Genomic DNA, 20,543 nt, shown 5'->3' with positions numbered 1-20,543 from the left:
CACCCTCCCCTAATCCTCTGCAGTGCCTTCTGAAGCATTTTCAGATAATCCTAGAAGTCAAGGAAACATAGATTGAAAACCCTTGTCCTGGGGTAGAGCATCCCACTGGTATACTAGAAGTGGGTTATAGGTGTATCAGAGATACTGCTTCCCTCAATGCTCCGAGTAGTTGCAGCAGGGAATGCAACAGCGACTCCAGCTAGAGTCACTGGGGCTGATGCCTTTAATGGAGAGCAAATGTACAAATATGATCATTTTCTATGTGTGCCATTACATGATAAAGATTAGGGGGCACTGATCTAGAGAACAGAACTATTCAGTATATAGCCATGGCTATAAAATAATGGTTCTGGTGTTCTTGTGTGACTCAGAAACTGGTTCTGAAAGTAGTTTCAATGTTTCAAACAATTACAGCATAAGTGTAGGGCTTTCCATGGGGGCCATTGTAAAGAATAATATTCATGGGCGCTTACAGTTTGATGTTTGTTAAGGAGTACAATCAATCTCATATCATATTGTCATATTGTATAGAATCAAGATAGTTCTGATAAAAGATTAATGCTTCATATTCTTAAACCACAATAGCATAGCTATATATGAAAGTTACATAATATTTCATGGGCCTAGAGGAGTCTACTGTACTCTTTCCAATGCAACATTCACTTTCCATTGTCATGTTAAAATGACATTCCATCATCAAGGAGGAGAGGGATTAGCACTTTCTTGATTCAAAGAATGCACCTGGAAACACATTTCATTTTGCGTTACTATTCCTCCCAACCATTGCTACCATACTAGGCATTTTGTCTATTCTTGACATATTTTAGAGTTTTCACAAAGTACCTAACTGGGCTGTGGGGAGTAGAATAGCAAGTTTCCCCTGTCCAGATGGAGGATTAACAACTTCTGGAGAAAAAAATTTCTACCCCACGCTTTTATACTGTGCTTTATTTTGAATACCACAACATGAGAACAGCCAAGTTTAGTTTGCTGAATGTTCAACATGCACAACAAACATTTTTCAAATTTCTGGAGTTCTCCTCTCCTTCAGGGAAACTTTGGCAATGACTATCGAGAGGGACGTGGCACCTCTAGGAAAGAGGTAGCCAGAGATTCTTTCAGATTTGCTGACAGGGTATGTAACACTGTCCAGCTGAGAGTAGGTGTCCAGAGATAAGCTAAGAGGGTCCTATGAACTCTTAAGGCAAAATCTGCATGTTGGTTTACTAAAGATGTTTTATCAACTCATGATTAATTATGATGATGTTTTGAAGCTTATTTTATAAAATAATGACCAATCTCTTTAATCTGAAGAACTTGAAATATTTATATAATCTTTATAAGGCTATAACTGGAAAGCAGTTTTGCTCACTGCAAAGCTTGTGCTTGTCTCAATAATAATAACCCCCATTCTGTCTTGAGTTGTATTTGCATGTACATATCAGTTGCTAGTCTACTGACTGTGGTTGTTGCCTAAGGGTGGGCCCGTAAGAGAGTTCAGGACCTAAACTCTGTAACACAATGTCAGCAAGCTAAACTCTTCACTCTTCTGTTTTAAATTTAGTTCACAAAGTGTAAAGTGGTACAACTTTTCTGTTCTGGTTGTCAGTTGGTGGTACTTGTCAGGGCTTGAATCTGGAGATCATATGGGAGGGGCAGCAATGAGGGGGCATGAGTAAAATAGGCAAAGTGATGCATGCATGTATATACTCCACTCCTTCTCCCACTAGGTGATAGGGTCCATCCTTACATCCCTAGAATTAACCCAATGGAATATAGAGGTGCGATTTAACTGTCACATTCATATACAGAATATTTATGTAGCCTTTAAAATGTTATAAAAACAACAGAGATGATTTTTCTGCCTCTGAGGATAGCAACGATTGAAAATATTGATACTGAATGTTGATAAGAATATGAAGAAATAGACATTCATGCACCATGGGTTGAGGGGATATATTTTGAAGGTCAGTAAGCAAATATATGTAAAAATTTGAAAATATCCATGAGAAGAAGAAAATCAGCCCTTGACATCCATGAGCTGGCCCAGCATTCTCAGCTAAGCCTTGGTGTTCTCTTGTCGAATATAAACAATTTCACAGAACATTAACATCCGATAAGGCCACTCTGCGACTGTGATATATCAAGACAAATGTAATCATGTAATCTGTAATCATGTATGAACACAGAGAAACATTGTCCCATTCACAAAAATGGCCAAATATCCTCCTATTCTGGCTAATATAAGTGGCTGCTGCTTCTTTACCTATCACAACTCTAGCCTTGACCTAGTCTTCCCCATTTGTAGAACAAGATTTATTTAGATACCAAATCAGAGAATTACAGTTGACCCCTGAAAAAACATGGGGGTTAGCGGTGCTGACCCTCCACGCAGTTGAAAATCTGTGTATAACTTTACGGTCGGCCCTCCCTATATGTGATTCTACATCCACAGATTCAACCAACCATGATCATGTAGTACTGTAGCACTATTTATTGAAAAATATCCACTCAGTTCAAACCCATGTTCTTCAAGGGTCTACTGTACTCATATTTCCTGACAGCTTTCAATCTACAGCAAAGCCTCACTTCCTTAAACCCTCCTCCAAATCACCTAACACAAGTCCTAATCCTAAAATAAGTTGTTTCTAAAACCCCCTTACTGAAGCACCCCATGATTCCCCATGGTGTGTGTTCTTCCTCTCTATAACCTAACTTGTTCAAATATTGGTGGTTTTGGCTGGAGGGCATTGCCATTCATGATCTTTGACAAAGTGGCTCTATTTGAGGGCATTGCCATTCATGATCTTTGACAAAGTGGTTCCATTTCAAGGAATTTGTCATACAGAAATATTCAAACAGGCATGAAGACATAAACAATGATGCGTCACTTCTCACAGAAGAAAAAATATAAGAATATGCTAAAGAATAAGAATATGAAAGAATAAACTAATAAGTATGTTGCATAAAAACTATAAAACACCGCTGAGAGAAATTAAAGGAGACCTAAATAAACAGAAGATTCAATATTGTTAAGATGTTAGTTCTCCCCAAATTTATCTACTGATTCAAAGCTATCCCAATCAAAATCCCAGCTGGAGATTTTGTAGAAATGGACAAGCTGACTCTAAAATTCATATGGAAAAGCAAGAGTAAGAATAACCCAAATAACTGAAAAATAATAGAGGACTCACGCTGCCTGATTTCAAGACATTATAAAGCTACAGTAATCAAGACAAGGTAGCATTGTAATGAAGATACACAAGTAGATCAATGGAACTGAATAAAGAGTCCAGAAACAGACCCATTACATACAGAGACAACTGATTTTTGACAAAGATGCAAAGGCAACTCAGTGGAGAAAGAAGAGTCTTTTAAGCAAGTGACACTGTACCAACTGGATATCACTATGTCAAAACTGAACTTCAACCTATATATAAGGTGTACCATATATAAAAACTCAAAATGGATCATAGACCTAAATATGAAACCTAAAACTGTAAAACTTTTAGAATATAGGATACAATCTTTATGACCTTGGTTAGGCAACAATTTCTTATATTTAACACAAAAACACAATTGGTAAAAGAATTGTTCTTCATTAAAATTAAAAAGTTCTGCTTTCCAAAAGACATTTTTAAGAGAATAAAAAGACAATCCACAGACTGGGAGAAAATATTTGTAAAACATATATCTAATAATACACTTATATCCAGTATATATAAAGAACTCTTAAAAATCGACAATAAAAAGGAACCACTCAATTTTAAAAAAATGGGGCAAAATATTTATACCTACTTCACCCAATATATATGGATGGCAAATATGCATATGAAAAGATGTTCAACATCATTAGTGATTAGCGAAGTGCAAATGAGAACCACAATGAGATATGGCTAAAATTAAGAGATCAACCATACCAAGCGTTAGCAAGGATGTGGAGGAATCAGAACTCTCATGCACTGCTGTGGGAATGTAATATGACGCAACCATTTTGGAAAATGTAAAAGTTAAATGTATACCTCCCATATGACCCACATCCCACTCCTAGGTAGTTATCCAAGAGAAAAGCAAATGTCCATACAAACAGTTCTACAAGAAACAGTTGTAGCAGCTTTATTTGCAGTAGTTCAAATCTGGAAAAAACCCAAATGCCCATCAACAGATGAATGGATAAACTGTGCAAACTGTGGTATAGACATATAGTAGAATACTACTTGGCAATAAAAAGCAATGAACTATTGATACACAAAACAACATAGATGGATCTCAAATAATTATGCTGAGTGAAAGAAGTGAGATCCCCTTCCCTCCAAAAGAATATATGCTGTATGATTCCTTTTATGTAAAACTACAGAAAATGAAAATGATTCTATATTGTCAGAAAGCAGATCAGTGGTTGTTTGGGGACAAAACAGGGAGAGGTGGGAAGGAGGCATTACAAAGGGGCATGAAGAAACTTTTCAGGGTGATGGGTATGTTTGCTATCTTGATTGTGGTGATGGTTTCGTGTCTGTATACATATGTTAAAACTTACCAAACTGTATACTTTAAATATGTGTGGTTTGAGGTATGTCAATTATATCTCAATAAAGCTATTAAATAAAAGCATGTGGTAGATCTGTATAATACTAAATTGGAAAGATAACTGAAAAGACAAAAAGGCAAGTTGCAGAATACTGTAGTTCTATTTCTGTAAGAGAATAAATTTATGCATATTCTTTATTCAGATGATATGCAATGAAAGATTAGGGCACTATGCACCAAATGTTAACACAGGAAAAACATTAAGAGATTCAAAAATATTTGTAGAAGCCTCTTTATTGATATGGAAAGATGGTCACAATATACAGTTAGTGGGAAGAAAGGCAAGTTACAAACAGTATTTACAGTATGACCTTGTTTTAATTTCTTAACTGTTTAAAAATCTCAAAGCATATAACCCAATATTTTTACACACTGAAACATTCTCTTCAGCTCAGACCAGGGGTTGTAATTCCTACCCTGAGTCTATAGCTATAGCCCAAGTCCTGGGAATGCTTTCTGGACCGCAGACTTCCAGGAATCACTATCACGTAGATTGAGGCAGCAGCTCCTCTCCTAGCTTTCCTGTTTTGTGTTGATGAAGCTGCAGTTCTGGGCCTGGGCCTAAATTTCTCCAATTAAGTTTATCCTGTACAGTTTTAGCTGGTACAAATGCAGAGAGTAGGCTTGCCTACTAGTAAAAGATAGAACCGTTTATCTTTTCATATGACACACAGGAGAATAAATTATAAATGGTAAACAAATTAAGGTATAATTTTGCAAGGAAGAAAAAAGCAATTATCTTTTAAACTGTAAGGTATGAAACAATGTACAGAATGATTCCAGTTCTTTATTGAAGAAGATAGGAAGGACACATAGCAAATTTCAGTTGTTTGGCTCCAAATCTACATTTCATTCATTCAACAGTTTGGGGCACCTACTGTTTCCCAGACACTGCCAGTTCAAATCCATACACTCATCCCAGACTTTTCTTCTTACTCCAGCAAGGTTTAGCCAAATGCCTAATGGACATGTGCATTTAGAGGAAGTTAAGAATTGCAAGACTGGCAGGGACATTACCTACAGCAAAATTGAATCATTAAAACCAGTCTGTGAGCCTTGAAGGCTGCCACACAAAAAGTGGAAGAGGACTATAAGGTAGTGCAATGAGAGCGGGTTTTGGTATCAGACAAAACAGCTATGCCACACTTGCCTGCTGTGGGAATCTAGGAATAAGTATTCAACCTCCTTAACTGCCATTGGAGGCAATCCAGAATAACGAGTTATAATCATAAAAAAAATACCAGTACATAGCTCAGAGAACCATTGTTGAGAAGAAGAAACCTGTAAAATATAATGCCAACACAGTATCTGACATGAGTAGGTACTCAGGAAATGTTTCCTCCCTACATCTACCTCCTTTCTCTTCTGCAAGATTACTTGACATAAATGAAATAGCCTAACAATATAGGAGTTATAAATGTAGCAGCAAAATAAAAGATGAATATTACATTTTATCTGAGATTCAGGGCCATTTGTGTGTTGTAGAATGAGTTATCTGATGCAGGTAGAATAGGGAAAAAACAGTAATTCCTTTTACATTAAACAGCCGGTAGCAACCCTGCTTTCTTTACGTATTGAGAGTGCACATTTGGCAATGAGTGTGTGTGTATACATATATATGTGTGTGTGTGTACTGTTAGATATCTTTTTGTGTGTATATGCCTTGTTTCTACAACTAGATTATAAATTCAAGGATATTATCTTTTTAAATCATTTGAAGCTGCAAATGGATCTAAGCAGATACTAATGAAAAGTTAGCTTACTTATGATGCACCAATTTGCTATCTTAAATGTTAAAAAGCTCCCCATCTACACAAGAGAATAATCAACAGATGTTTTCAACTCACAATGAAATATTAATTTGACACCCCAAAATGGTCTAGCTCAGACCTAGACTGTCACAGGTAATATTGTGTTAAAGATGTAATTTATAACATGCACATTGTAATAACCAAAACATTACGCATGGCTCTTTGGGAACACACAGCCTGTTATCGAGTTTGGAGATTGTTCAAAGGGTTCTCTTCTATTTCTAGCTCATTTTACATTGTTTCGATGATCACTTTAACTTCACGGAAAATGGCCATGAGTGTATTATAACTCAAATGATCAACAACTACAATTGAGCCCTTTCTGATATGCTCCTTTATGTTAATAAATATGGCCACAGCACTAACGAGATTGGCTTTTGCCTCTTTTTGGTTAAAGATGAGTTTTAATGCTGCTAATGCTTTTATATTGATCATGTCTCTGGCTGCAGTTGGATTTTCAGACATATTCAAAAGTACTTTCAAAACAAGATTTCTGGTTTTACGATTTCCCAGGGAGAGCAAATGAAAAAGCTCTGAAAAGTAATTGGCAACAATGTGGTGATGGTTAGAATCAGTAGCCAGTTGTCCTAGTATCTTTAATCCGGATTGCTGTCCAGGTGAGTTCAAGGGAAAAGACATGGTTTCCTTACACATATGCTTAACATGTAATTCAACCTTGCGTTGTCTTTCATCCCCAGAGGGGGGATTCAGAGTAATTACAGCCTTTTTTCTCATTTCAGAGGAAGGAAAACTAAGCAAGCTTTCAATAAGTGTCACTACACCCACCTCATTAATGAACTCTTGGGCAAATGGATGAACATTAATGATCCCCATTGCAATTTGAGCTATTTTATGAATGAGAGGATCAGTAGTTGATTTAAGTAAGGTAACAAGTTTTTCAAACTCCTCAGAATCCATGTAGCATTCCATTTTGCAAGGGCAAGCAAATGGCTTAATCCCATTCACCTCCCTGATCCTGATTTGGCGTCTAATCTCCTCTATGGTCTGGATACAAGGGTCAGAACCAAATGGGTACTCAGAGACAGGCTGTGAGCTTGAGGGAGTGCTCCTAGAAGGGCACGCTGTTGCCACAGGCAAAGAATGGGTATTTTCCTCAGCGGAGGCCAGGACAACATATGAAGGAGGCTTTTTCTCAAATGGGACTTGGGATCTAAAGCCTAACACTGCTGGAGTTACAGCAGGAGCTTTGGGCCAGATAGTTACCTCAGACCAGTCCTTGGGCCTATCTTTTTCATTAATTTCATCCACAGGCTGGGGCTTAATTATCCTGCTCACAGGTCTAGGGTTAGGGTCAAAACTAGTTTCATCTCCATCCCAAAACCAGCTCCCAATAACGTTCTCCTCCTCCTCCTCCTCAGCCCCTGGCCTAGCCTTGCAGTTGGCCCCAGCCACAGGCTCCAAATTCTTAGCACAGGATGGGGGACAAATATCAGCTTTACCTTCATCCTTAGCACTGAAACGATTACCAGCCTCTTCTCCATTCCAGAACCAGGAACCAACACTGGCTTCTTCCTCAGCCCAAAACCAGGTATCAATACCAGTCTTATCTTTACACGTAGACCTGGACTCAGCACTGGACTCAGCACTAGCCTCAGCCACAGAACAAAACCGAGATGCTCTAGTGGCCTCATCTTCAGCTTTGGGACTGAAATCTGCCAGAGCTCCTTCCTTCATCTCAGTAACAATCTTGTTCTTAGACGCTGCCTTCACCTCTGCCACTGGATCTTCCTGAGTCCCTGCCTTGGCTATTGCTTTGGCCTGGGTCTTGGCTACAGATCTGACTACGCCAGTAGTCTCCCTCTTGGCTTCAGCTTGTACACCAGCCCTATTTTCAGTTTTGGTCTTCTTTTTACTCTCATTCTTTCTACTCCTATTCTTTCTACTTGCATTCTTAACCCCAGCCATAGTTGAAGCCCAGTTATGTAGATAGCTCTATACAGTCTTGGCTTTGGTTCTCAATATGTCCCAGGTCAGTATCTTAATATTCTTTTACTGGGTTGAAGGTGATGATCTTCTGTCACTTCAAGGCCACCACAGCCACCACTGGAGATAGGCCTGAGGTGGAAGAAGAAAATGGGCTTTGAGTCTCTTCCAACTGTGCTTTTCTATGCAGAGAGCCACAGAGGACATGTGAAAGTAGAGATAGATTGTGTGGTAGGAGAAGTAGAATAGTATAAAACTCTGTTACCTCATTTTATCCCTTCCACAGTCCCACTAATGCCCAACAATGCCCTGCCCAGGCACTTCCATACTCTTGTCTCTGCATCAAATAGGAACAGAGACGATGGGAAAGCTTGGTGAAAGTGAGAGAGGCTAAGGAGTGTCCAGCCCCTTTGGTATATACCACTATACTCTATAGGTCTATCTGGTAGGCCTCACACCAACCTGCACTGATCTGGTGCAATTTTCTCCTTTCTTGCTTCCAGTGTTGATAAGCCCTATAGTCGACTCACAGGCAGACCTATGGACAAAAACACAGGAGGGATTGGAATTTTAAGTATTTGGTAGACAGACATGCATTCTGGCTTCTAAACCCAATACCTGCCTTTCCAAATCTAAGGCTTTGTGAATATAATGTTTCTGGCCTCCTTGGTCCTCCTCATGGCTTCCTTCCCCACTTCCTAGGTATCTATCAATTACCCTATAGGCACAATCCTGGCTCACCCTAGCCCCATTTCCTATACATAAATGTGAGGGCAGAGGTGTGTGGGAAGTTGGAAGACAATGGCTCCAAGATATGATCTGGTCTTACTCGCCAACAGCCAATTCCCATTCCCAATCAATAGGGGTGCTCAGGCTCACACTCACCTTGGATCCAAATGAATAGCTTTTGTCCTCTTTCTTAATCAAATTCAAAGTGAACAGCTACCTGCAGATTTCTACAGTACTCTATAAAGGAACAAACCTATGGATAGACAAAAAGAGGAAAGAAAACAAAAGAGACTGAGATGGCCCAACACCCATGACAAGTGTTACAACATATGCTTCTGTACATTCAAGGCCATGTTAAATATCTCCCACCTGTCTTCTCCTCCCAAATGATCCCCCATCCACTCCCCAAAGACCTGCAGCTTGTCTAATCACACCTCCCAACACTAAAGTCAGTCATTTTCCTAGCAGAGGCCACACCTTCCTTGAACAAAAAGATGAGGTGCAAGAATGGGTAGTGGAACAACTGTATTTAGAAGACAGGCAGTGAACATAATGGGGACTACTATTTCAATACCATCTTGCATGCCCCTGCCTTTTCCCCTTCCCCACACATACATAGTTCCTATCTCATTCACCACCTATGCCAGCCAGCCCACATAGCAGGTGTCCTCAGGAGATGCTACCCTTACCACTACAGAACAGTCCACTAGCTAGAGAAGAGTCACGCCCTATAGAAAGAGAAGGGGCATTCAGCAAAACACCAAGAGAGTATGTTGACAATGGTAGAAAAGTATCAGGTTAGTGAACAGATTCCCAGAATTCAGGTCCTAAAACCTCCTTTTGAAGAATCAAGGAATAAGTAAATAAATGTCTCTCAGGTCTCAGAATTTCCCAGGAACTCCACAAAATCTTCTGTGGGACTGCTTCTGCACCAAAATGAGAGGGGGCTGTGAAGGGTAGCTGGGGTTTGGGTTTCCAAAAACAGAAAATGAAGATGCAAACTGACTTCACGCGTTCTAAATTGACCCTTCAGAAAAATTTCCTCTCTATTCTGAAGAGCCATTCTCACACCTTAACATATTAAGGTGGGCTAGGATGTTGAGAAAACAGATCCCAAATGAGAAAGATGGATTAATACATTATTTGTTTACACGGATCCTTCCTGTGAAAGCCTATTGACTCCTCAACCTGCCATTTTCTTGCATTTAATTGGGTCCAAGACCTAAATATGGAAGGCAACAAAACTGCTGTATTAAGAGGCACATAAACTTTTCATTTTGGTGTCTTCATAATCTACCCGCTCAGTTCCCCTTTCACGGAATGTGCCAGACCTACCGCGCACACAGGACACTCTGGCATCAAAGAGGCGCCTGTGCGAAGGGACAGCACCCGGCACGCGGGGTCCCACAGACCCCTTTCCAGAATCAGGGCCCGGGCGGGCGGGCCCCCGCGCCCGCCCGCTCGGCACCGGGCTCTGATCGCCACCCCAGGCGGCCTCTCCGACGCCCCCACCCCGGCTCCCCTCCGCCATTTCGCCCGCAGCAGCCTCCCCCACAGCCCTCTCCTGGCACAGGCACCGTCGACGGCGGGGCGCGGGCGCCCAGAAAGCCCGCCGGGGAGCGGCCGCGCCGTTTGCCTCCCCAGGACCCGAAGAAAGACCTGCGGCCAAGACCTCGCGCCCCAGGACCGGTCCGCGCCGGTCGCCGCCCCCTCAGCGCCAGGGGTCCCCCAACGATGCGCACCTCTCTCAGAGACCCGCTCCGACCCGGTTGCCTCCCCCTCGTCAGGTTGCCAGGGTCCGCGGTGCAGGGTGTGAGCCGCTCGTCGCCCCCGAGACACCCCCAGTTGCTTTCGCAGACGCAGGGTCCCGATGGTCGGCCTCCCCCTCCTGTCGCAGCTCCTCACTTGGATTCCCACCGCTCGCCGTGCGGGCAGAATGGCAAAGAGGTGTCCTGCTCCCCGCGCGGCTGCGCCAAACCCGGCAGGGGCTACGAAGGCTGCGGCACCAACCGCTCGCGTCGAGGGTGTCGGGAAGGGGGCGGAGGGATACTGCACGAATGGGCTCGACGCCCCCTCCCAGACCCACCGTAGTTCCGACCCAGAAAGGGGCGGGGCCGGGAGGAGTCCCGGCCTCAGGGGCGGGGCCACGCCGGCCCTCCGCCACTACTCTTCGGGCGACCACCTTTCCCACCCCGCACACTTCTGGCACCGCAGCGTGTGGGGCCAGTGGGCGGTGGGCAGTGGGGGCCGGGGTTGGGAGGGTAGGGAGGGGCCGCGCTGGAGGGAGCAGCGGATGGATACAGATCGTCCCGGGGTGTGTGTGTGTGTGTCTGTCTGTGTGTGTACCGGACTGATCGGAGTCCGCCCCCCTACCCTCCCCCATCGCGCGCGCCATCCTCCCTGGGCGCCAGTGGCAGAGGAGCTGTGAGGACGACCCTCCCCGGGTCTGTTTTACACCTTCTGGGGCCGCGGGCGGGAGGAAGGTGGGAGGCGGCGCCCGTGGAGGCCGAGCCACTGCCCCTCTTCTAAGGGAAGGCAGCCCTAGACAGACCTCTGGCCTGAGGAAACAAACCACCTGTCTGCGCCAGTGTCGTCATCCTGTCTGCCACACTGCCATTTTCTCAGTCGCAGTGGTAGCACGGTAGCACACTTTGCCATTTCGTCGCCCCCGCAGTTGCCCAGGAAAGAGGGCCTTTCCCTCTCAGGACACGCACCGGCTCAGACAGTCCTCCCTGTCTCTCATCCCATAGCCAGGTAGGGCCGGTCCTGGCTTCTCTTCCCGGGTTCTGTCAGGTCTTCTCTTGCAGTTGCCTTCAAGTGCTCATCATCTTTGGCAGGGTGGGAATGTGGCAGGGATTAGAACCAACTGGGATCTCACACACTTGCCATACACACCAGTCTAGTTTATCTATTAGGGCTATTAACAAATAAATTATTCTTATTTAATTCCAAAATCTGCATTATATCTGAGCCTGGTTCTGATGATTTGTGTCCTTAAATAATGCTTTTTCTTGCCTTTATTATGTGTTATAATTTTGTGTTGCAAGCTGGATATGATGTGTCGGGTAATAGGAACTGAGGTAAATAGACCTTCAGTGAGAAGCTTTATGTTAAGCTGGTTAGCAGTTGGGCTGTGTGTAATGTTTGCTGTAGCTGCAGGTGTCAGTCTTCAAATTCCTCTAGCGTCTTTATTTTTGTCTCTCCTCTTAACTTTGTGTTTCCCTAATTACATCTTGCAGAGAGAGTCTGCATCTTGCAACTCTGTCAGCTGCACTCCATTGTTACTACACTGGAGGCCTGTTAGCATGTAGAGGAGAGGAAGTGTTATATAATCTTCTGGTTAAATTCCAGTCTTTTGTGGGCCTGTCTCTAGACTGTGACCTTCACAAGTGTTTCTTTAGCATCTTTCTCCCCTTTACAGGAGAATGGAAGGCTAGAGTGTGCTGGATAGGAGGAATGCCTTTCCCTCAGCTGGGATAAGGCTCTGGGAAAGTCTTTTCCGCTGGAGATTAGGCCTTTGTTATGGAGAAGACTCGGGGGTGTATTTATTTATCTTTTTTTTTTTTTTTTTTTTTTTTTTTTTTGCTGTACGCGGGCCTCTCACTGTTGTGGCCTCTCCCGTTGCGGAGCACAGGCTCCGGACGCGCAGGCTCAGCGGCCATGGCTCACGGGCTCAGCCGTTCCGCGGCATGTGGGATCTTCCCAGACCGGGGCACTAACCCGCGTCCCCTGCATCGGCAGGCGGACTCTCAACCACTGCGCCACCAGGGAAGCCCGGGGGTGTATTTATTGAGTGTACACTTCCCCTCCCACTGCCAGAGCCCTGAGGAGATCTTTCTGGAATATTCACTATGAGAACCTGCTGGAGTTCCTGGAGGTAAAGCCCACAACACTGCTAAGACTGCAGGTCCCTAGGGGTTTCTCACTCTCCTGCTATTCCACCCTCAGTCTCTATCAATTTGTCAAAATTCCCACTTAAGTGTTCTTACATGTTTATGTCTCTAGCAGTTTCTGCTCTATGTAAAGAGATATAGGCTGTGACTCTCTGGATGTCTTTTCTCCAGAATTTGGGGTGGTCATTTGCCCTGTGACCTCAGTTCTCTGATGGGTCTAAGATAAGTCATTGATTCTCAGTTTGTTCAGCTTTTTTTCTTGTAAGTACAGGAACAATGACTTCCAAGCTCTTTATATGTCAGAACTGAAACTGGAAGTGTGTCCTATGGATTTTAACAGAATAACTAAAGACGAATGAACACAGCTTTCATCCTCTTCTTTTCAGCTGAACTTCAGATCTGGGAATAAAGTTGCCCTTGAAAGCCTAGCTGCTCCATAAATACCTGCTCTTTTCCCTCCCAGGTATAGAAAATTTACGTGACTCCCTGAACCTGGCATCTCAGCCCCCAAATTCTTAACGTGGAGTGCAGATTGGAATGCAGACTTCCTGAATCAAAGTTCCTGGTGGTGAGGTCTGAGCAACTGTGACTTAACCCCAGTAGAAAAGTCATCTCTGTTACCACCACCACCACCATGAAGCGGCAGTGCACTATACTACTAGGTGCTTGCTTAGACTAGAGTTACCAGTTTCTGATCGCTGGAAGCACTTTCTAAAAGGAGGCTGCATGGGATTTTCTCCCCTGGGCTCTAGCGATGCGCACCTCTCTCAGAGACCCGTTTCTCTGACTTTCTCCCCTGGGCTCTACTCTGGGACTTAGCCAGACTTCAGAGCCAGGCAGTCCAAAGTTTAAATAGAGATTTTACCACTAACTATTTGTGTCATTTTGGAAAAGGTACGTAATGTTTTTATAACTCAGTTAAGTCATCCCTCAAAGGGGATTGGTAATAACTACTTCACAGGATTCTTGTACACACTAACTGAGAAACTATCTGATATTCTGAAATATCTGCAAGTGTCAGGTCTTTCTAGTTCCTATTAAAATTGTGATCTAGTCATATTATGGGGTGGGCTGGGGAAAGCAGTAAGAGTAGATGAAGTAAGTCAGAAAGAGGAAACCAAATACCGTATGCTAACACATATATATGGAATCTAAAAAAAAAAAAAGGTCATGAAGAACCTAGGGGCAAGACGGGAATAAAGACGCAGACCTACTAGAGAATGGACCTGAGGATATGGGGAGGGGGAAGTGTAAGCTGGGACGAAGTGAGAGAGTGGCATGGACATATATACACTACAAACATAAAATAGATAGCTAGTGGGAAGCAGCTGCATAGCACAGGGAGATCAGCTCGGTGCCTGGTGACCACCTAGAGGGGTGCAATGGGGAGGGTGGGAGTGAGGGAGACGCAAGAGGGAAGAGATATGGGGACATATGTATATGTATAACTGATTCACTTTGTTAGAAAGCAGAAACTAACACACCATTGTAAAGCAATTATACTCCAATAAAGATGTTAAAAAAAAAAAAAAGAGTAGATGCGATCTCCACGGTGGCTTTTAGAGGTCATGATTGCTAAGACATCACCGCTGTGCTCTTTCTTACTGCAACCTTGGTGCTTTGTATATTCTGTGTTGCTTAACATAACCCTTTACTAAAAGAACATCACTTTTACATAAGTATGCTCCCTCCTCCTTGTGGTGATGTGCCACAGGGAGGCTGATCCAAATTCCAGAGGTGAGTCTGCTTGGTCTAAGGATAATGCATCCCCTTGGTACTCCGGTTCAGGAATGGCTGGTGATGTAACTCTGCTCAATGAGACATGAAGAAGAGAAGATTGCAGAAGGATTTCTGAGGAAAGTGTCCTCACTCATAAGACAAAGCCATCAGTAAAGGTATCTCCTTTTCTTCCTTGGAAAGTTGCTTGACTCCTTGCAGCCATCAAGTTTCCAGCCTTAGGATGGAAGTTGATATTATGAATGGCAGAAGAAAGAGATGGATAAAAGCTGAGTCCTTAGCTGAATCAAACAATCACCAAGACTTCTCTGCCTCAGTACTTCTGATCTGTGGATAATAAATTTCCTTATAAAGTTAGTTTTAGTTGAATTCCTTGTTATATGGAACAATCCTAAATGTTATGTATGCTCAGGCACAAAACAATGCTTCAGTGAGTAATAGTTCCTGACTTTTGTCTGTCAGTAAGCCCTACCTCTTAAAACCAGTGGCAGAACTCATGTTTCCACATGAAAGGAAAACTGTAGATTCTGAACATCTTGCCTAATGATTGCTAGAGGTCTGACAACTGTGATTGGCTTCTGTTTTAGATTGAAAAGGAAGGCTTCAGGCAGAAAACCTAAACCTTACTTATCTAGGGGGTTCAGAGGTACATTAAATACGTGAGCTTATAGATAAGCCTAGTTTCAATTCAGAGAGTCATTGTGTGGAAGTGCACCCATGTGAAATATCCATAGTGTAAAGATATCAAAGGTTATCTGCTTTCTATCCTGAGGACTGTACTGAGGTAGAGAAAGATAAATTCATAGTGTCAACAGCCAGAAAGTTTTGGTTAACTTTCCCCAGGTGCACTGTACTAAGCAACACAGGTATAGAAGGAGGTGGATATTTGGGATTTATCAAGAGCTGAGATTTTGCCAGGACAGTGGAGCCAGGCGCTAGAGGATGAGGTAGGTGAGTAGTAAAAATGATGGCCCATTAAGTTGGGAAGGAAGGAAAATCCGGAGTATGCTGATTCACAGGTAGAAGGGGACAAGGGGCAGGGAGTCTAGCAACACTCAGGTTCAAGTTTCTTTATGATGAATAAAGTACTTTGCTACAAGCTGTAAGGAGGAGAAAATCTGATGATGAAGATAGTCATGGTGATGATGGCAGCTTTTAGTGATAATTAGCACTAGAGGGATATATTGGGCTGGCAAAAAAGTTTGAACGAACTTTTTGGCCAACCCAATAGATGTAGTGTAGTGGCAACACATGCCAGCTCCAGATTCAAACTACAAAGGTTTGAATCTCAGCTCCTCCGCTAATCAAATCAAGCTCTGCTAACTGAGCTTGCCAAGTTACGAGTCTGTGCCTCAGCTTCCTCATGTGTAGAACAGAGACAATAACAGCATCTACTCTATACAGTTGTTTTGAGGATTAAATAAGTTAATATATTTAGAACCCTTAGAAGAGTATCTGGCACTTATAAAGCACTCATTAAATCTTGATATTAACAATAAGTACAGTCACCCTTCCATATCCCGGGTTCTGCATCCACAGATTCAACCAACTAGGGATCAAAAATATTTGAATCAAAGAACTCCAGAAAGTTCCAGAAATCAAAACTTTAATTTGACACACACTGGCAACTATTTATGCAGCATTGGCATTGTATTTACAACATTCACGCAGAATTTACATTGTATTAGGTATTGTAAGTAATCTAGAGATGACTTGAAGTATATGGGGAGGGGACTTCCCTGGTGGTCCAGTGGTTAAGGGTCTGCCTTCCAATGCAGGGGACGCAGGTTCGATCCCTGGTCGGGGAACTAAGATCCCACATGTTACCAGGCAACTAAGCCCAAGCATCACAACCAGAGACAAGCCCATGTGCCGCAACCAAGAGCCTGTGTGCTGCAAGGAAGACCCAGTGCAGCCAAAAAAAATAAAATAAAGATGTTTAAAAATAATAATAATAAAGTATATGGGGAGATGCGCACAGGTTATGTGCAAATAATATGCCATTTTATATAAGGGACTTGAGCATCTGTGGATTTTTGTAGCTCTGGATGGTCCTGGAACCAATCCCCCCTGGATACAGAAGGACGACTGTACTATGAAAAGTAGTAAAAGGCTCAGGCATTGAGGTCAGACTGACTGGGGTCTGATTCACACTTTCAGAGTCCAAGTTTCTTCCTCTATGCTACCTGGCCCTCAACACTGGTTCTGTCTTATTCATAAAAAACGCTCCAGTGCATGATACAAAGAAACAAATGCTAAAATAGGGGTGAATAAAATACTGTGTACGTACATAGGATGGAGGCATTACTTTCTACCAAGGGGCAAAGAGTAAGGGTGAGAGTATCAGAAAGACTTCAAACAGGCCCTAGCATTTGAGCTGAGCCTAAAAGGATGACTGTGTTTCCTACAGGCAGAGAAAGGGCATGAGGGCATTGAAGATTGAGGGAAAAGCCTGGGGAAATGCACAAAAGTAGTAAAGCACAGAGTATAGTTGGGTTGGAAAATAGCAGATAGTCCCATGTGGCTTGAGTGCAGGCAAAGTGGAGCAGGGCATGGACTGGGTGAGGCACGAGTGAGTGCCTCCTTAAATTGTATCTTTATCTCATTCTGGTCCTGGCCCTGACTTGGAAGAATGTGTTAGAAATGGAGATGGAAAGGTAGAATTGTATGGGAAAGTACAGGGACTTGAAACCCTCCATTGGGGACCTGGTAGTATTTTATAGACGAGATCCCACTGAAGGCTGCTTTTTTGAAATTGGGGGCAGAGTAGAGGGTCAGCTGTGCTGTAAGATACCCTTCTTTCATTCATGATTGGACAGATGACAAATTCACTCTAATTTTATCCCCAGGCAGCAACATTGTAGGTCAAATGACATCTGAACAAGCCCTGATATTTATTACATGAGATAGCCCATAATATTTATCCCGAAAGGGGGCAGAAACAAAAGGGCTATATGAGTGTTGAGGTATTTACTTCAACTACACTCCCAGGAAAAAACTGAGGGATGATCTTGGCCCTTACAAGTGCTACTCAAGGAGTGATCAGAACAGAGATAATCATCTTCATGCATGGCCACCCCCCCCACACTTACCCAGTGCTTTGGCTGAGACTGAAAAAACCCACAGGCGTGAGTTAGTTAAGCATCTGCCCTGGGATGCATGTGGGACTTAGAGGTATCTCTCCAGACTGCAGTGTGAAGTTCCCCAAATATAAATGCAGTACCCCCAACAGGAAATACAGGCTGAGGGAACTCTGATAAGGAAAAAATATAGAGAGAACTTTAAAAATCATCTAAATTGTAGACGCATGCCACAAAAACATATGCTGCTTTTTTCACCCATAATACACTGGTAGGCTCTGCCTCCTTTATTTTAACTTGCTTATGCATGATGCATAGGATCAAAGGTCAGTTTACAGATATTAATCTAGGGGTGGCTGCTAAAAATAAGGATGTGTGACACTATTATTCTGACATCAGTTCTTTGACACCAACTACCTGGAGTTAGCATCAGACTCCACAGGTTTAAGGGTGCAGTCCCCAATAATACTGCCCCCACTTGAGATCAGGTGTCAGTTGCAAGACTTGGGGGACCACCCATACTTCTGACTGACCAGTTATAAATTCAGGGGTTCCCACGACCCCCTCAGTTTTGATAAAAGTGCTATAAGTTTGATAAAAGCAAGTTTGCTATAAGTTTGATAAAAGCACTAAAAGTGCTATATGTAGAATTATAGTTTTATTAGAAAGGATAGGGCTTCCCTGGTGGCGCAGTGGTTGAGAGTCCACCTGCCGATGCAGGGGATACGGGTTCGTGCCCCGGTCCGGGAAGATCCCACATGCCGCGGAGCGGCTGGGCCCGTGAGCCATGGCCGCTGAGCCTGCGCGTCCGGAGCCTGTGCTCCGCAACGGGAGAGGCCACAACAGTGAGAGGCCCGTGTATGGCAAAAAAAAAAAAAGAAAGGATATACATAGGACAAGGTCTTGAAGGGTCTGAGATATACAGATTCCATGTCCTTTTCACATGGATTCAGGGCAACGTCACCCTCCCTGGATATCAGTGTGCTCACCAACCAGGAAGTTTTCACTGGGGTTTCATTACATAGGCAGGACTGTTCATGTGATCGAACCCCAAATCCAGCCCTCCTTCCTTCCCTGGAGTTCCTGCTGGCCTAAAGCTCCAACTCTAATCACGTGGTTGGTCCTTCTAGTGATCAGATCACATCCTCACAACCAGAAGCTAACTAGGGACCCACCACAGTCCGTTCATTAGCATAACAAAGATACTCCCAGGGCTCAAGAAATTCCAAGGTTTTTTCAGGCCCTGTGCCAGGAACCAAGGACAAAGGTTAGATATATTTTTTCTTATACCACATGATGTTTGAGGTGTTTGTCAAACTCTAAAACAGCACAGACAAGACAACAAAGCTTGAGGGGAAAGGCCACAACCTAAACATTGGTCCTGATACTTATATTACCAGAATTCTGGAGAGTGGAGGGAGGAGGATAATACAAAGGAGGCAGGGGGTAAGAGAGGAGGAGGTAGTCCTAAGGCCTCAATCTCTAATTTTACCCACATGCCCACAGGAAGGGGCTTTCCTGGTGGCGCAGTGGTTGAGAGTCCGCCTGCCGATGCAGGGGACACAGGTTTGCGCCCTGGTCCAGGAAGATCCCACATGCCTCGGAGCGGCTAGGCCCGTGAGCCATGGCCGCTGAGCCTGCGCGTCCAGAGCCTGTGCTCCACAACGGGAGAGGCCACAACAGTGAGAGGCCCGCGTACCGCAAAAAAAAAAAAAAGAAAAAAAAAACATATATATATATAAACAGGAGGGCCTGAAGTAGTATTACTGCATAGTTTCAACTCTATAGTGAGTATAAAAATAAGGATATGAGTGGGCTTAGGAAAATTCATTACTTCCTAGTGGCACTTTCTTAAACTGCCTTGGTATCCAGTGGATGCCAGGGTAGGGAGAGAGAGGTGGGTAGGGAGAGTGGGGATAATTCAGTTAGAAAGAGGACAAGGACTTACCAAAGGCTGCTACCTAGGATAAGACCAAAGGAACAAGCCCTAAGAAGTGGACAGAGAGCAAAACACAAGGAAGAGAGCGAAGTGTCTGCAGAGCGGACACATGAGACCATCCATAAAACAGTTTCCATAGATGGTTCCCAGAAAAACCCTATTCTGAGGCCCAGCACAGTAGCAGGAGGGAGCCTAGATGGAGTATCAGCTTTTGAGTTCCTAGATGGGAGGGAGCTGCTGCCTGGAGCTCAGGTCCAGGTATCATCTTGGGAGTTGAGAAGCTTGGCAGTATCCCAAAGAGAAATCCTATGTGAAGGGCCCAAAGCATCCAGATTCCCTCCTCCTGAGTCTGTTAGCTCCCATTCCCCAGAGCTGCCCAGATTGGGGTTCATTCCTCTCTTGCATCTCCAGGCAGCTGGAGCCTTGGATCTCCCCCCCCCCCCAATTATGAGCTTGTCTCACAATCTGGAAAAGACAAACAGTAGAGAATGAGTGCCAGCTAGGTGGGAGGAAGGGAGTGTAGCTCACAGTTCGTATCCTCACACCTGTGTTTCCTGATCCAGGGCCACCGGTGTTCACAAATTGTCACTTCACCATTTCCTCTCTCTGGGCTCCCCTGAAGCCAACTGCTTCCACGTGTCCACCTCTCCCACCCACACAGAGAAACAGAGTCACGCAGCGCTGGGCGGGGAGATGAGGGTGGGGTAGGGGCTTGCAGAAGGCAGGAGGGAGCGCGAGGCTCCGAGACACTTCCTCTACCCGGACCTAGTCTCCACCACCACCTCCCACGGATGCCAATATCCGGCATCGAGCCCACCTCCTC

At 43.8% G+C, this 20,543-nt stretch overlaps 1 protein-coding gene across 2 annotated transcripts in view; it reads right to left on the bottom strand.

Moving 5' to 3' along the window:
- Positions 1 to 4,809: 4,809 nt before the first annotated feature.
- GPRASP3 (G protein-coupled receptor associated sorting protein family member 3) overlaps positions 4,810 to 20,543 on the bottom strand; it is a 95,336-nt gene continuing 79,602 nt past the window's right edge. The window contains exons 1-4 of one of the 2 annotated variants that reach the window (XM_033849472.2): positions 10,814 to 11,098; positions 9,228 to 9,324; positions 8,805 to 8,880; positions 4,810 to 8,474 (exon numbers count right to left, since the gene is read on the bottom strand). In XM_033849472.2, coding sequence (XP_033705363.1) covers positions 6,630 to 8,324 — 1,695 coding nt within the window. In that variant the 5' untranslated portion in view covers positions 8,325 to 8,474; positions 8,805 to 8,880; positions 9,228 to 9,324; positions 10,814 to 11,098 and the 3' untranslated portion in view covers positions 4,810 to 6,629. Of the gene's footprint in view, positions 8,475 to 8,804; positions 8,881 to 9,227; positions 9,325 to 10,813; positions 11,099 to 20,543 lie in introns of those variants that run through there. The other variant, XM_019949372.3, reaches the window with a different exon arrangement.

Source organism: Tursiops truncatus, chromosome X (genome assembly GCF_011762595.2).
Source record: "Tursiops truncatus isolate mTurTru1 chromosome X, mTurTru1.mat.Y, whole genome shotgun sequence".
In the NCBI taxonomy this organism is placed as follows: domain Eukaryota; kingdom Metazoa; phylum Chordata; class Mammalia; order Artiodactyla; family Delphinidae; genus Tursiops; species Tursiops truncatus.
Note: the sequence above shows the minus strand (reverse complement) of the source record. Positions and strands in the feature narration are given on the sequence as shown.